Below are 17,170 nucleotides of genomic sequence, written 5' to 3'. Positions count from 1 at the left end.
TTATCCCTATGCTATTAACTTTAACAACTAATTTAGTCAAACTTGCTATTGTATGTGGGATAAACACATACCGTCATTCAGGTCACACTTACACATAGTGGTGGCCGCCACAAACAAAGGGTAGTGGGCGGGTAGAGAGAACGCAGGAGGGGGAGCAAATGGGGGGAATGCGTGGGGGTGTTAATAAATAATATTTTAAAAAAGAACTTACCTTACACTGCCGGCCGCCTCCCACGTCGCGCCTCCTGTGCTCTGCCTGGTCCCAGCAGCCCCTTGAACAGACTACCTGTGCAATACCTGTGCTGCTCTCATGCTATGAGAACAGCACAGGGATTGGCCTGAGCGGGCTGACAAGACGCTCCACTCAGAGAGTCTGTGGGGTTTCCCCAGCCCAGCTGCTCAATGCAGTCGGATTGGAGAAACCTAAGTGTGCATGTGTGTCTGGGCGGCCTGAAATTGCTGGCCAAACACACATGAGCACTTAGAACTTAATGCACATAGCACTCCTCCTCACTCTTCCAATGCCTCGGGCCCAACCCTCCCTGCACACGCTGGCTCAGAGCCGGCAAGTGAAAAATAAAACTATGATAAAACCCTGTTTTATTTTTCACCTGCTGGGTCTGAGCCATGCAGTGGGGCGATGTTCCTCCGCCTTTGTGGAGGAGCTGCCGCTGCTTACACACCCTTAGGTTTCAGGGTTCTGTTGCCTTAGATCTGCTTTTATAGGTCCTGAGGAATGCCACAAAAAAACACACCTCCTCGAGGCAGTAAACTTTTCAATCTTTGCATGTAAGCGGTACTGTATGGCATATATACCATGTTTGAACACATTTAAAGTATATCATACTATAGTTTTTTATACTTCAAGGATACCTTTCCAATACAAAACTTATGCTAAACATAACGCACACACCTTTGCACAACAGTGCAAACTGGTTATTTTCAATTCATTACAAACGCAAGATAATTGTCTCCTGTCTCTTTGTACATATTTCAGAGTGTCCTGGAAGGAAACTCTAGTTTTATTCCAGGAACTCTAGTGTTTCAGCTGACCCTTCTGTACTATATGAATTAATACATTGATTGTATAGGGTTGATCTGTGAGACATATCCTATAATTGAAGGATTTTTGTAATATGCTTTTGATTTAATCATCTGCTGTGGAAATATTGGTTGAAGACCATTGTATTTGAATATTGTTGAAAACCCAGGTCTTTCGACTTTTTGGGTCACCCCGTTTCTGATAATGGTTACCTTCTATAATTAGGGCTTTTCTTAATTATTCTCACCTTCCAGGATGGGGTTGGCTTCCAGCACCTGTTGCTCTATCCAGGAGTGCTGACCGCTGATGGCCGCCAGGAACTGCAGGATCAGCTTGGTGCTTTCTGTCTTCCCGGCACCGGACTCCCCGCTGGCGGAAAGAGACAGAGACAAATTAACTTCATTAGAGCAAGGTGAATCCTTTCCAGGATAGCCCTGTTGACCTGTCATTGTGTTACTCAGTGTCTGTGCTGAGGTGAATGATCATCAAAGTCAATCAGTTTCTAATCCCTAACTTGGTTAATCAATGTTCACAAAGAGGTCTTCTAAATATTGTAGTGGATTGTAGATACAATTGAGCAAATTCTCATTTGTCCATCCTTCTCTCCACTATTTCAGTAGGTTTCCATATACATCTTTTTAAATTCATATTAACTATTTCACAAATAATTACAACATTATATGATCCATACACATAAGAATTCAGTACCGAAAAACTGACGTTTTGGTTCAAGAAATTTTGCATGTATAGTTAGGAAACTTTAGGGTGTAACTAAGTGTAGTGAAACTACTCTACAACCACCATTTTATATCGTGCATTTAGGCAGTCTGTTGCCATTTTAGCCTTAGCATGGCGGACTTGATTCAAAAACCTTTGCCCATGTAAGTGTGACTTATGAATACAGAGTGGAATGTGTCATTTACTCCATTAGAGTCACTAAAGCAATATTTGCAGATGTTTCTCTAAGGAAATTCTTGAAAGTCTGTAAGATGTGTGCAGTCATTATTACAAAAGGCTGGGAAAAGTAATCCTAATTATGGGTTATGGGAGTGGCCAACTCGGCAAACAATGCAAATTTATAGATTTTCACGAAAAGGTGCAATGACCTTCCCTGCACTACTTAACCCATGTCTAAATAAAGTAAGTGTAGGTGGCCAGGTTACGATTGAGAATGTGCCACTTGTTTATTAAGGTATAAGAGAAGTCATATGTTTCCATGTGAAACAAAAAGTGGAGTAAAAACACTGGGCAGGACTGGCCGTCGCGGGCACCGGGCATTTCCCCCGTGGGCCGGAGGGTTTGGGGCCGGTTTTGTGCCCATGAGGGACGGTTTTGCTACTGGGGGCCGGTTTTGCAGCAATGCTGCAATATCAGCCCCCTGTAACAAAAGCGGGCGTGGTGCTTCTTGCTAGCCCCTCCCTCGCCTCACTCCCAGGGCCAGTCGGGCAGCAATCTGCCAGGGCTGGTTCTGTTCCCAGTCCGGCCCTCCACTTTTTCTAGCTCTCTCGGCCACTATGTCCTCACCTTTCCTTAAATTTTCAACTCCTGTTATCTTATTCAGTCTCTGTTTCTCTGTCCTTCTTTACTTGTATCTCGTTTTCTTTCTCTTTTTGACTCTCCACTCTCATTTACAACAAGATCACACAGCTCAGCGCTGCAAGCCATTATGTTGCGACGAGCTGCATCATTTTAAAAGCACAGGAATGCGTCATATTTACAACAATATGACACATTCCTGTGCTTTCCCCAGCTCTGGTGCACAATTGGCTGCCACGCGCAGTGCGGGCACCCTTGCACCATGTGCAAGGGTGCCTGCATTGTGGAGATGCTTGTTTTTGTGCAGCAAGGAACACCTTCCTCAACAAAACAATAATTGATGTTGTTTTCCTCTTTCTATGCATGCTCCAGAATGCATAGAAAGAGAAAAGAACAAGGCAAAATAAAAGTATTTCTGCTCGTTGCGTCACCTTACGCCTCCCCTGGGGAGGCCTAGGATTATGATGCATTCCCAGGTTTACGAAATGTTGTAAATCTGGGAATGCGGCAGCATCCGTGGGTGTAGCGTGTAAACACCCACAGCAACATCCATGGCACTCCCTTTTCACGCAAAGTGATGAGTGCAAAGAGGCTGTATTTACAAGGCCATGAAAAGCCACAAAAGGTGGCTGTGCGTCACCTTGGAAATATGGGCCAGCACACTGGGCCGCCGGTGCGTCAAAAAAAGTGACACACCAGTGGCTCAAGGGGCTTGTAAATAAGTCCCTTGGTGCCTAATCCTACTGAACAATGTTGTGGTGGAGAGTGCAGGAACCAGCTCCCAGCTCCTTCTGTCCCTCCTCTCTAAGACACCTCCCTGTCTTGCACTTCCGCCTGGGCACTCTCCCCGAGGACCACTTCCACTGTGTACTGCTTGCTTCCATTTCAACTGAATAAGGCCTTTCCTTTTGCGGCAACACAAACTTCATCCAGTAACTGGTGTGCAAATGAACATTTTCCGCTCGGCTTGACCCAGCTAGGTGATCTTGCATGTGCCACTGGGAAGCAGCCCATTTATAAGTGACCAGCATTCAACTTTGGACAGGGTTGTCCATCCAGTCATGTCCCTGTAGTCTGCCATGATGCACCAGTGAAGTACAAATTAGAGAAGAGCTGATGTGGGCATATGCCAAGATTGAGCACACCCCAACTTGAGTAAGACTTCAGCTAATTACACCCAAATACTCAAAAGTCACCTTTTTATCAGGCCTCCCTTCATGAAACAACACATTCAACATAATTTGGAAATTATTTGAGATGGAAGGAAAAACACATAGAAGATAAACTGAGGTTCACCCCTAATATAATGAAACAATGCAAAATAGTACAAATTTTAGTGGTCAATGTAAAATGGAGTCTGAGAGCAGGGTTTGTTGAGATTTTGTATGGCCTGTGGCACCACTAATCCTTTCCTGCACCCACAGCTATTACCACCACCAGGAGAATAAATACAGTATTTACAATAACCATCTACCATGGCTCCCACGTTAGAACTCACCTGATTATGCAGCACTGGTCCTTATTGTTGCGTTGCATATTGAAATAACAGTTGTCCGCTATGGCAAAGATATGCGGTGGCATTTCCCCAATCTTCTTATTGGTGTACAACCGGATCTGGTCTGGGGTATAGATTGGCAGTAGCTGATAGGGATTCACTGCTACCAAGATAGAGCCTGTGTATGTCTGCAAGAGAGAGATCAGGGGATATGTGAAGTGTGCAAGCGGACAGCAGGGGTTCATGGGTGCAACCCTTCAGCGTTCCCAATTGAGCTAGCACCAAACAGTAGAGTAGCTGTCGCTATAACCATGGCCATAAAAGAGAAACCTTACGCTAATCCACAAAAACACAGTCAAACTATACAACTAAACTGTCTAAATGTTTAATGGGTAGCAGACCTTTGAAGAATGGTTGATAGGCTCAGGATTCATCTGTTCACAGCCAACCATTACATCTCTGATCCTCAGCCACACAAACAGTGGTGGACTCTACAACTGCAATAGACCCTTCACCATGTACAGAAATGCTTTGCAGGTTTCACACACTGTTCTGCTGCTTTCCAAAATGCTGATCAACCAACCACACTGAATCAATTGTGATAATACTTACAAAACTCCAACAACTTTATCGCATCAAGGAATTCATGAAGCAACAGTGTACATCTCCAACAACAAACAACACAATTTAATAAACAGTGCACAGTATTGCATGGTGGAATGTGGTAGGGTGCAATGGAATGGAGTAAACTTTCACCATGTGCAGAACATGCTGCCGGGACCATGCTGGCGACCAAAGCGGAAGGGTTTGATGCTTTATCACACGGAAGGTAAGGATGAAAGATGTTCAAAGGCCGGTAGATGCACTGCTCGCACATGCCATGGAAGCGTACTTCTTATGATTGTGCTGGTGACGAGATGGCTAGTGACGAGATGGCCCAATGAAGAACATCACCATGACTTAATAAAAACAGATGCCATGATATATCTGAATGGGGGTTATACTTACCCGCCCACCACAGTTAGTCTTGGGGTGACAGGCAGAAGGAAATTGGGAGAATACATGTTGGGTCACTAAATATACCACTAAATCTTTCAATCATATGAAGAGTTTGAACCACTTCAGGCTCATGAGTTTGACAGAACTTAAAATTCCAGAATTTCTAGGAAAATAGCCCAATCACACTTCGACTGATCATAGATCAAACTCTGCCGGCTTTTGAGTTCCGCACTGGGATATTTCCCTGGAAATCTTGAAACGTTTTGTTCACAATTTACGCGAGACTACGGCTGGAAAGCTCTCCCAGAAGCACGCAAGAGCATTAAAGGAAGTATCAATTAAACAAAAGCTATGGAAGACAATATATGGTATTTTAAACATTTAGTATTAGCACTGTGTCTTAATGAGTTTGATAGAGAGACAGTCAGACAAATACATGTTTCACAAGACCCCTAATTTTGGGCACAATTGTTGCATTGATAGATATCCAATTTCTTTGCTGATGAGCTGTTCATTTGTATTTTTTGAATAGTAAACCAACAGTACAATTTCAACACATTTTTATACCCGCCACTCATGTGCCATCGTAGTGTCAATGTAACCAATAGCTTCATAAAACAAACACATTAAAACCAAATAATCGTTGTATCATAAGAGGAGGATTTCATATTAAGAGGGCTGAATCAACTGAATGATGATAAATACAACTGACATAAGAAGCACGTCAAGTGTTATTTCAAATGTATACAAAATATTGGTTGACGGCCTAGAGGAGAAACTTTATATTTTTGATAATGTTACAGCTGTGGTGACACAAACAAAAGGACTACTAGATGCTCCTTCACTGGAGGTATCATGGAAAGTCAAATGGGACAATACAAACATCTATGAAATGACTTTGATAGAATGTAAAAGTAATATACCAATGGCAAACTTGGAAAAATACAGGACAGCCAATGGCTGAAGAGGGCTCACCCTAAGTCACTCTTTCTATATATACTTCCTATTGTACTCTTTTGAGAATTGATTTGATGGTCTCTGGCAGATAGCTGAAGCTGCTTGCAGCAAAATCTCAAAAGCTTGAATCTGTCTTCACAGTAATCTCTGTATGACTTCCAGAAGTATCACACTGATCATTGGAGACAGTTTCCAAGTAAGCCACAGATATGGAAATACTATCTTTTCACACCTTCCACTTTACTCAGTGGTAGTTAGTCCTCATGTAAACACCCCTGCCAGTTCCTTCCACACCAGACCTGATTTCTAGCTGGCTCAATTACAGAAAGTCCATAACACTTAAGCCAGGTCTATAAAAAACTGACCTAGTCGACACAGTATAGAGTCACCTCCATCGGGACCCTGTCAGAGAACAACCACATCCATCATCTTGGCCCTTGGTTAAAAGAGTCTGACTGGCTTAGTCCCTCCACACCTACCCAGCAAGAATATTGAAGTATCTGGAATGGCCTTTCTATATGTTGATAATGTTACATGCAACACAAGCCTCCATTTATGTTAATACAGTAACTTTTTGCGCACTGTATTCAATGGAGTGCATGACACAGCATTGAGACCTGTAAAACAAGCCATTTCTCATGCGAGACGCTAAATTTTCCATATAACTGTTAAGTTACACATGTTCGATTGTCACATTTTTTAATGCTTAGGATAAATAGCCAGAGAAGGGTTTTTTCCATTCTCTGAAGCTAGGAACCTGCCTCCATGCAAGAATGACCTTGTGTTAGTTTTGTACTGGAGGAAACTAAAAGATACAATGTAGCAACTTATATTTGTTTCCACAAATTTAACAAAGGCATTGTTTACTAGCTGGTACAGTAGATACAGATGCTAAATGCAAGTACTCTATAGAGACTGACGATTGGGTGGGGCTAATCTACTAATAGTCATGCAAGTAACCATGCTGTCTATCAGTGAAATGTAATCCAGTTAGTGAAATATACTAAATGGTTAGGGATGTCTGATGAAATATGATTGTAGGGTATAACATTGCTCTCTATTGTGTTCACTGAGTTATTAATAAGACTGATTATTCTTCACCATATAACTTGAAGAATTTCATAAAATAAATGTAGTAAAAGATGGCCCTAGCTTGTGTGGGGACAAAAAAGACTAGTGTCAAACCCTTTGTTAGTGTGCTGTTGCACAGGTTTTGTCAAGTCAGAGATGTCCCAACCAGCCAACACCTATTTCCTCTTCGTGTCTCTGTCTGGTAGCAATACACAAAGACCAACTGCCAGCTACACTTAGTCATGTGACCCAGGATACAGGCTGCAGGCGCCAAATGGTTAGAACAGGAAAATCCCAACTTTCTAAAAGTGGCATTTTCAGAATTGTGACTTAAAATGTAACTTAACCATTAAGGAGGGTTATAAAGTACAGTTCTTTAGACACCAAACTCAATAGTCCTACCTGCTCCCAATTGAAAGTTAGCACTTATATTGAGGTAATCTAATGTTATCTTATGGGAGAGTTAGGCCTTGCAGTAGAGAAAAACAAATGCAAGGGGTTTTCACTACCAGGATGTGTTAAAAGTACATGTCCAACTTTTTAAATGCACTTCACTCTGCCCTATGGGCTGTGTAGGGCCTACCCAATGGGTGACTTATATGTATTAAAAAGGAAGGAATGAGGGGGCCTAGAAAAGGCTTTTTTTTGCACGTCCAAATGACAGTATAAAACTGCACTCACAGGCTGCAATTGCAGGCCTGAGACACGTTTGACAGGCAACTTAAGTGGATAGCACAATTAGTGCTGCAGGCCCACAAGTAGCACTTCATTTACAGGACTTGGGTACAGGTTGTACCACTTTATAGGGCCTTATAAGAAAAGGAAATGTGCACATTGGGTGTAAGTAAATTTTACTGGGCCTCATTTATGAGGCCTTGCATCAGTTTTGCGCTTCCGATGCTTCACTTTTTGTGACGCATCGGCGGTGTAAAACATGCCTCCTGTTGTGCACTATTTACAAAGTGACGGATCTAAGCAGATGCGTCACTTTGTAAACCCTTGCGCTACACTATACCTGCGTCAGGTATAATGTATGCAGGGGGGGCTGTTCATCTGCAAAAAGCCTCATAGAAGTGACACAGTGAAATCTATGAAAATTCACTGCGTCACTTCTAGGACGCTGTTGCGTCAAAATCTTGCGCCTGCCTCACAGCAGGCGTAAGACTGACGCAGGCCCTTTCACATGGGGCTTGCCCCATGTGAAAGGACGCATTGCTGGAGTTGCATCACTTTTGTGACACACTCCAGCAATGCGTCACTTTTGCGCTTACATATACGTCAAAAATACTGACGTATCTGTAACTCCTTGAGAAATGATGCGTCATACATAATATATGACGCATCAGGTATGTCGCAAGGAGTGCGCACTGAAAAGTGACGCATCGCTGCTTTCACGCAGCGATGCATGATTTCTCATAAATGAGGCGCTACCATGTTTTAGGGGGTGAGCACATGCATGTTAGCAGTGGTTCGCACTTGTAAAGTGCACAGAGTCCTAAGGCCAACAGAAACTAAATCAGCAAATAAAATGGAGGTGTAAGGCAAAACGTTTTGGGGGAAGACCACCCTTTTGTTTTTGTTGAATAATTTTTATTGAGTTTCTGCAATAGAAGATTGTTAGCTTTCGCATTACAACAATTTACTTTTTGTTATATGAATAATACAAGAACAGTAACTTGAATGGCTTGGGTGGGATGCCCGGAGAACTCCCGCCACCGTTATGGATGGACCATCGTACAGTCTGTAATTTTACACATGCACATATTAGAGTGCATTCACGAACAAACTCATATACAAAATTGCTGTTCAGCAAATGGTCACTCATGTAAACTCAATACATGTCCCTTTTGGATTCACAGGCAGGCATCAATGTAAAAGAAATTATAAAGAAACAAAACTATAAGTCGAACTCTACTCATGGGCACAGGGTACCGTGTACCAGCCAGTAGAACGTGTCAGTGGGTGTTGCAGATGTGGACAACCGTTCGCAGTGCATTACTCATCATGGGTGCATCAATGGGGAGACCAACGAGGGGGGGGAGCGGGGCATAGAAAGGAGCAGGGAGGTGGCAGGAGACGATATAGAAAGAGGAGGAAAAGAGAATGACGTAACATGTCATGAAAGGAGAGATGGGGGAAGGCGGGGGAAAGGAAGGGGAGGAGATCCCATTTCGGCTAACTTGGTATCAAGGTTGGGTGACACCATTGGGTGACAGGGCCTTCGCGGTGCGCCAGCGCTCGCGAAGCCTGTGCTAGCTGATTTGTGTGCTCTGATACCAGTGCTCTCCTAAGATCCAACAGCCATGAGTGTACGCTGGATCCGCTTGGGCTTTCCACGCCATGGCTATTTTACATTTGGCGAGGACCAAAGCTATGTCCAGGAATGTATTCAGAACTTTACGGGATGCGGTGCGCTTTGTAGCACCAAGTAGGAAGTGAGTGGGTTGTAGTGATACCTATGTCCCCACTGTGTCTGTGAGTACGGTTGCTATTGTGCTCCAGTATCGTTGTATACTTATGCAAGTCCATACCATATGCAAAAATGTAGCCTCTGGGTTATGGCATCTGGGGCACCTCTCAATTGAGGTTGGGTACATGCGGGCTAGTCTGTTGGGCATGAGATACGTATGGTGTAGGTAGTTAAATTGGGTGTATTTCAACCTAGCGTTGGTTGAGACCGTTTTTGGGTGTCCAAGGCATTGCGCCCAGTGTTTGTCCGATATGGTGGTTGTTAGTTCTGCGTCCCAGTACTCGTGCAGTGTCGCCAACGCGGACATATCATCTAGCCTTAGGGAAGTATATATGGCCGTTACAGCATGTCCGCCCTTGCCATGCGTCCATAGTGTCTGCAGTAGATACGATGTGGGTGGCTCTATTCGGTCATTACCACACGTTTGTAAGAAGTGGTGAGTAAGGAGGGCATGTAGGAGAAAGGAACCCCGTGGTATCCCATATGTGTCCAGCAACTCTTCAGACGTTTGCAGTTGTGAGTCCACCCTAAGGCTGACAGGTATAACAACCCTGACAAGGATTGTGGCTGTTGTGTGAGGAGGGTTTCCCCCTCAAACCCCCCCCCATATCCAATAACCCAATTTCTTACAGACGGCAAGGGGAGACCAACTGATGAGGGTTAAATAATCACATTAATGGTGGAACCGACCACGGATATTCCAGAGGAATATTCATCAGCAAGAGATTGGTTAAGGTATTTCAGAACCTGAGCCAACACTGCAGATCATATGCAGAGATGCTCATACTTCATGATTATGGATTCAACAGGCACACAAAAAAGATATAAGCACAATAGATGTAGCAACCAGATTTTTCACTCAAACTGCAAAGGACAACTTTTGAATCATATTACCTACCTGTGGGCACATTCAGCGGGACACAATAAGGATTTACTTGATTACCACAACGGTGGAAAAATAGCCCAGAAATCCTTTTAGCATGTACTGTTCAATTACTACAGGAAGATGTGAGTGTAATGTTGTATTTTGCTGATCTACACATTTCTAAGAACAACATCGAGGCGCCCCTACAACATGTAGACAACACAGTCAGCATATGTGTGTGTGCAAGCTAAAATATCAATTTTCAGAAATAAAAAAATTGTTATGTTATATAAACTCAACAGCGAAGAAAAGGGACTTCACCGCAGTTCCAGGAAATGTGTGGAACACTTTAGCCCCTGAATACATTCAAGTAACTACCAGCATTCATTGGTTTCAGAGCAAGAGTAAAAACACTATACCAATTACTAACACTACATTTACAGAAAGGGACCATAAGGAAAAGCACATCCAAATTCTTAAGCCCTCCTTACGAGTGGTAAGTTAAAATTCCCATTGTTTTTAATGGTTTGGAAGTACCATCCTTGGAGTTGCTAGTAATTCTGGTGTAAGTGATATAACCATGAATACAATCTTTTAGAGCATGCAAGGATCAGTGTTTCTGTACTGATTCTCATATGTTTTCCCCTGCAACTTCACACAGAGATTTTGGTGCTTTCAGCATCTGAAATCTCTGTGTGAAAAACTAAAACTTAGGCTTTTGATGATTCCAGTAACTCTCTTTATCACCCCTGTTTGAAATTACAGCCTGTTTTTACTGAGGATCTTAGAGCACCACAGAAGAATATATAAGCCTCTACACATTTACAGATGTGACACAACAAATGAAACTCTGTGATCAAGATAGTTCCTAGTGTAGAAGGTTTTCACTGCAGTACAGTCCACAACCATTAAAGAGTAACACATTGCACAGGATAATAAAATCATTACAGCCTCATCACTACCAACTCTGGCAGAAACAACCACGGTTAGCATTCCTAATTCCAGAGCTTTACATGGGCGCAATGGGCTGCAAGCCAGATAAGTTTAGATATTGAATTTGAATATGAGATTTAACTGCACAAATTGAAGAGTCAAGTGTGCTACTTCTATCTTAACAGAAACCAAACTTTACAGTTCTAATTTTGATGGGCTCAGTCTAATCGTTGTGAGTTCAAGGTTATAATGTAGATATAACCCATTGGGAATGTAATGACTCAAGAGGGATGCAAGGAAGCTCTGAGTACCAACAGTTGCCTTCAAACAACTTTCCTTGGTGGATGTCCACCAGATTGAGCAAACCACTCTAAAGTAAATTCTTCTGCTGATCACAAGATCAAATTGACCATACAAATATCCAAAGCAGCAATAGTAATTCAGTCGCAAATTAAAATTGACCTGGAAATAAACTCAGTAATAACGTCATCACACACTAGCCTAGAGCCATGCCTCCAGGCTTTCCGGTGAGGTACAATTACTCCCTGGGACAGGATGGGCTCTCAAAAGTAAAATTTACAAGGTAGTTTCCTTGTACACAAAGATAGCTGGAAGGTATAGCACATTTTTGAACATCTAATTATTCAATGTGACTTAAACACAATTTATTGTCAGCTTTACTTCAAGTACACTACGTTTTGGTTTAGAAGTTTTAACCCTTTCCTTGCTGCCGTCGGCCATTGGCCGACGGCAGCACTCCCTTCCCAGTGCTGCCGTCGGCCAATGACCGACGCGGCCCCGCCCGTGCACGGAAACGCCCGCACCGCGGCGGTAATCCCGGTTAACGGGTTAAATAAGACCTGACAAAGGGCATTCATTGTGATAGAGCACACTGACCTGGTCTGCGCCCGGTACACCTAGTTAAAGGCGCTCTGAAGGGCAGACCAGGATAATGCACCCTGTCAATAAATTGGGCCTTTGTTATTTGAAAAGATATCTACTAAACATCTCTAGACTGAATAACCTTTGAAACTAAATTGGCTTAATTTGTTCTACAGCAAACTTGTTCTGCTTTTGTACCTTCAGTGGTCAGGCCAAACAATCACATACATTTATCAGGGATCCATTCAAGTTGGCTAGGCTTTGTAGGTTAAAGTTTTATGTATGGTTCACACGGCTTCTGACTGCAACAACCTTTTTTAGGTTTTGCCTGCACAGCACTTGTGCTGTGCTTGCAAAATATATTGTATTTAAAAAAATCTTGAAAGGGGCTTAAAACCTGCCCATTACTTACCGGTACTTCCACCCATTACTTACCAAAGCTTCTGGTTGGTCAGCACGTCATCTGCTTTCACTTTGCACATCTTTCCTGTTTTGCCTGTCCAAGCTGTGGAGCAAGGACCAAGTACAGCTTCCGGCCAGTGGCCAGTGGCTAGTGGCCAGTGTCCTTCTACTGGCTATGCACTTCGGAAGGTACTTTTTTAATTTAGGATCTAGCACTCCATACGAGTGCATCTGGAGGATGTCGCCTTTCTAGAACCCTCTCCACACAATTAATTTAATTTGCATCAGCTGCTGCTTGTTTGACTCCATACACAAGGCTATCTCATATTATTGGATTAGTAAATAAAACCAGCCCATAAAACATTGTAGATTGTTTTTTATGTAATGAGCCAGGGCATTCCAAGCAACAGTACAACCCTCAGCAAATAACCACTTATAAACAGACACTAGCTGGTGATGCGAGTAATTACTAAATTAAAATAGTGGTTTACAAAAGAGCAGAGAATAATGCAATATTTCCAATATTAAGGGGCTTTGGGTTTGGTTTATTGAGTGGAGCAATTAATCGCTGACGAATGTAGCTCAAGCAGGAACTGTAGCTGAAGTGGAGAAGACCTTGCCGACATTCACCCGACTATGAAATGCCCATGTTATTGAACCTCAGTTAACCTTCTCTGGGCTCAGACACCTACACTCTTATAAGCGGCAGGTCTCGAACTGCCTAATTTTAGGCCCGTGGACCATTCTGGTTACATCCTAGTTCTAAATATATCTAATTGTTGCCTGTTCACACCAAATAAACTCCTTGCTTTCTTTTATGGTTGCATACCCCCCTGCCTATACAATGCTGGGAGTGTTTCTGCTTGTGTCTGCCAGCTGTATTCACCCAGATTAAAATCCAAAAGCGAACCTGTGCACTGCAGAAGATGAAATGGCAAAGCCAATAGGTTATGCCTATTTGAATTATTATTATTTTTTTAAAGTGCTATGCCACGGTAGCACACAGAAACACGCTATGGCAAGGCCAGCATTGACTGCGTGATAGTGTTTTTTTTTTACTTTAAGCCATGTTGCACAGAAGATCAGCTGCTGAGCAACATGTAAAAAAATATTGACAAAGACAATAGAATTTTCAATAGACAAAACCTATTGGCTTTGCCAATGCTTGTTCAATTAATGCCAAGATGTCCCAGTATCTATCTCAGTTGCAACTGGAATCACCAAAGTGCCCAATTTTATGGTACTTAAATTCACTTTAATAGGATGGGAGGCAGACACTTCTTGGTGTAGACCTCTGCGAGATTAAATAGATTTTTAGTTTTTTACAGTGTTTTGGAACATGGAATTATCCAAACCTCTCAATACCTTGGGGTTGATTCACAAAAGAATTTATGAATAGAGGAAATAGTGCTACAAGAGTACTCTTTTACATACTCTTACACCATTCCTTTGTGAATTGACTTGAAACATCTCACTTCCTATTAGTAAAAACACTCAGAGGGCAAAGTCCTTTCTATTTGTACTAATTGTATATGGGTATCCCCTGCATATTACTGTTTATTTCCTTTTTTAGGTGTTTTTCAGGGCCAGTTCACAAAAGCATGTAAGAGTATGTAAAAGACTACTACAGAAGTAATACTCTATGTACTCCAAAATGTCTATGTGAATTAAGACACCCTTGCATTCAGGTTATCACCCACTCCATTTTGTTCAGAATTTTAACCTATGTACCAGGAGTCAATAAATAAATATAATCTACTTTAAAAACGCCTCACATTTAATAACTCCAACACCTATCATTAAGGGCTTAGACCTTTAACTCCCTGTTAAGAATCTCAAAGAGATGGATATTTTCCATCATCACCTACTCAGATCAGGAGCTTAGCAGACCCAGGACCGAAACACTCCTATGGTGGCAATCGTTTCCTGTATGTCTTTGAACTCCATTGGCATGGAAGGCATAGTGCTTAAATGACTTAAAAGCCCACAGCCATGGTATTCAAATTTAGAAATCTGTATTTAAGATGTCAATTGTACACAGTACTATTTTGCTTCATATTTGAACATGTTAAACTAAATGTTGTTTTTGGATGTTTGGTGTTGGCCATAGAGCTTGTGTATTTTAATGTTTGTTTTGGGTTCATAACAAAATACACAATTATTGAAATAATATACACATTTTCCTTCAAGATATCTGACTTAGATTGTGAATGACCCTGAAAATTATAGAAAATAAGAAAGGTTAATCAAGGTGTTAAACTATATTAATCATTATGAATTGAATCAACCCCTTACAATGATTAATAAACAGCGTGCTCAAAATAGCTAGTTCAGTTTCCTCATGTCTTTCAGTGAATACTTAAAAACAGAGTTTGATAAATCTTTATCTGCTCTTATTTCCCACTGTAGCCCATACATGTTATCCCTGGCTCAATTTCCCTGTTAAGAAAACTATTTTCAAGTAATCTAAGGATTTACTATTGGAATGCATGAATGGCTAGATCTACTCACTCACATCAATGTACTTACATAGATAAGATGATCCCGATAGCGAATTAGTAAATTCCGTAAAATTCCGGCCTCATTCAGGTCACCAAGGCGGATCATGTCCTCTACCCCATGAATTGAGGTTGGGTGCATGGGCTTGATATGATTGGCATTTGCAGGGGAAATCCAGTGCTCCTGTAAAAAATATTAATTTAAAGTTATAACCTGCAAGAAATTCAGAACGCAGACTAAGGGAAGGGGACCCCTTTCTCAGGATTACAATCCACATTTATGAACTATTTTGCAAATAATTGTCCACTTTATTTAGTTTTACCTTGAACTCTCATTGTGGCCACAGGCTTAGTTAGTGGCAGATTCCCAAGTAATGGGTGATCCTTCTATTGCTTGGTTATTCCCTAGAAATTTGTGACAAACATTAACCCCATGTTCTCATGCTCACATTTAGACTTCCTTTCAGTTCATTTGTGGTAATATTATAACTCAGTAATTTGATTACAGCAGCTGCTTTGCGCAGTATTACTTCAAACTTTATTTTTAACTGTGGATAACTTGTGGAAAATGTCGCCCAGATTTACTAACACTTTGCGTTGTGTTGGATCCCAAAGATGGTGCAAACTGCGACAAAGTGTAATTTGGGATTATGCAACACATCAAAAACCCTTGCACTATGGTGAAAAGGTGTGCAATGGCAAAATGCTGCCAAACTTGCGCCAACATTGGAGGAGGGAGACACAGCACCATCTTAGTAGATATGGCATTGTTCTGATCTCCACTGGTCGCACGCCTGTTACATCACAGGTGTGTCACCCTAGGCACCAGTATCGAATGCTGGATCCCAGCTATGATAAACGATAACATTCCTACTGCAGTTTGATTCATCAGTGATATTTAATTCTTATTTCCACCAGTTAATTCACATTAAATTCCAATTAAATCATGTTAGGCGTAGACATAAATCATTCCAATGTATTTTGGTGCTGTTAACACCTTCATCAGGGAACGCCTGAAAATTAAACACATAACATACTCTGTAATCCGAAGCTTCATCTCTATCTCAAAGAATCATACAAAATCATATTAATCAAACGATTGCAACTTAAAAGTTATATTATACACTTCAATATCTTAGTATAGACTCCTATTGTTAAAGGGCGTTGCTTCGTGTGTGACACTCATTAAGGATTTAACTTCCCCGTTCTAACCGTTGGTCCGTGTAACATTACGCGCTAGCTACTGCCCGCTTGGGCGTTCGCACGTTACAGTTAGCGTTCTACTGGCCGTTAGTGAGTGTCTGTACCCCAAGTTCGTTTCAGAAGATGTGTTCCCATTAGGTTTTACACATTTGTTGATATACAATTACTTTAATTCAGCTGTGTGCTAATTGTAACTGGCTTGGATTACCCCTACTGCAATGTTGTATTACTGCATCTCTAAACCGGAAATACCACATAACTTTAAATTGGAGAAAAGGGTGAACTGTGCAGCAGTGAGGACTCCACATATTACACGTTGAACTCAGACCCAGGGCTCCTAAAGGAGTGCCTCCGCTATGGCTGTAACAGAAAATCTCAGTTCTCATTTGTGGTCATGTAAAAAGAATCTTATAAATATTTCGCTTATGAAGAAAGTGAACGAACAGCAGTGACAAATACAAAGAGTTCCTTATTCACAAAACATCAGACAAAAACTTGGAGCGCAAATATCTCCAAAAGCTAACACCTGCCCTGAGCAGTTCTTAGCCATGTTATCCAATGGTAGGCGGATAACATGGCTAAGAGCATTAGCTCGGTAATGCATGAATATCGCTGACTTTTCAGCGATATTCATGCATTTCGGCCGATTTTTATCGCTTAGGAGATATACCTTGATAATAGCAAGGCTCCTAAGCGATAAAAATCGCCGCAGCTCGGCGTTAAAAATATCGCCGCTAAACCAACATAGCGATAATTATCGCTAGTTGTTGGTAATATGCCCCGCTGTGCCCTGCGTGTAACATAACGTAATATGCAT

At 41.8% G+C, this 17,170-nt stretch overlaps 1 protein-coding gene across 1 annotated transcript in view; it reads right to left on the bottom strand.

Moving 5' to 3' along the window:
• Positions 1-17,170, bottom strand: part of MYO7A (myosin VIIA) — a 778,803-nt gene that overhangs the window by 382,845 nt on the left and 378,788 nt on the right. Inside the window, exons 4-6 of the mRNA XM_086933887.1 lie at positions 15,182-15,334; positions 4,077-4,261; positions 1,290-1,411 (exon numbers count right to left, since the gene is read on the bottom strand). Of these exons, the coding sequence (XP_086790013.1) occupies positions 1,290-1,411; positions 4,077-4,261; positions 15,182-15,334 (460 nt within the window). The remainder of the gene's footprint in view (positions 1-1,289; positions 1,412-4,076; positions 4,262-15,181; positions 15,335-17,170) is intronic.

The sequence above is a fragment of the Lissotriton vulgaris genome, chromosome 8 (assembly GCF_964263255.1).
Source record: "Lissotriton vulgaris chromosome 8, aLisVul1.2, whole genome shotgun sequence".
NCBI lineage: Eukaryota > Metazoa > Chordata > Amphibia > Caudata > Salamandridae > Lissotriton > Lissotriton vulgaris.
Note: the sequence above shows the minus strand (reverse complement) of the source record. Positions and strands in the feature narration are given on the sequence as shown.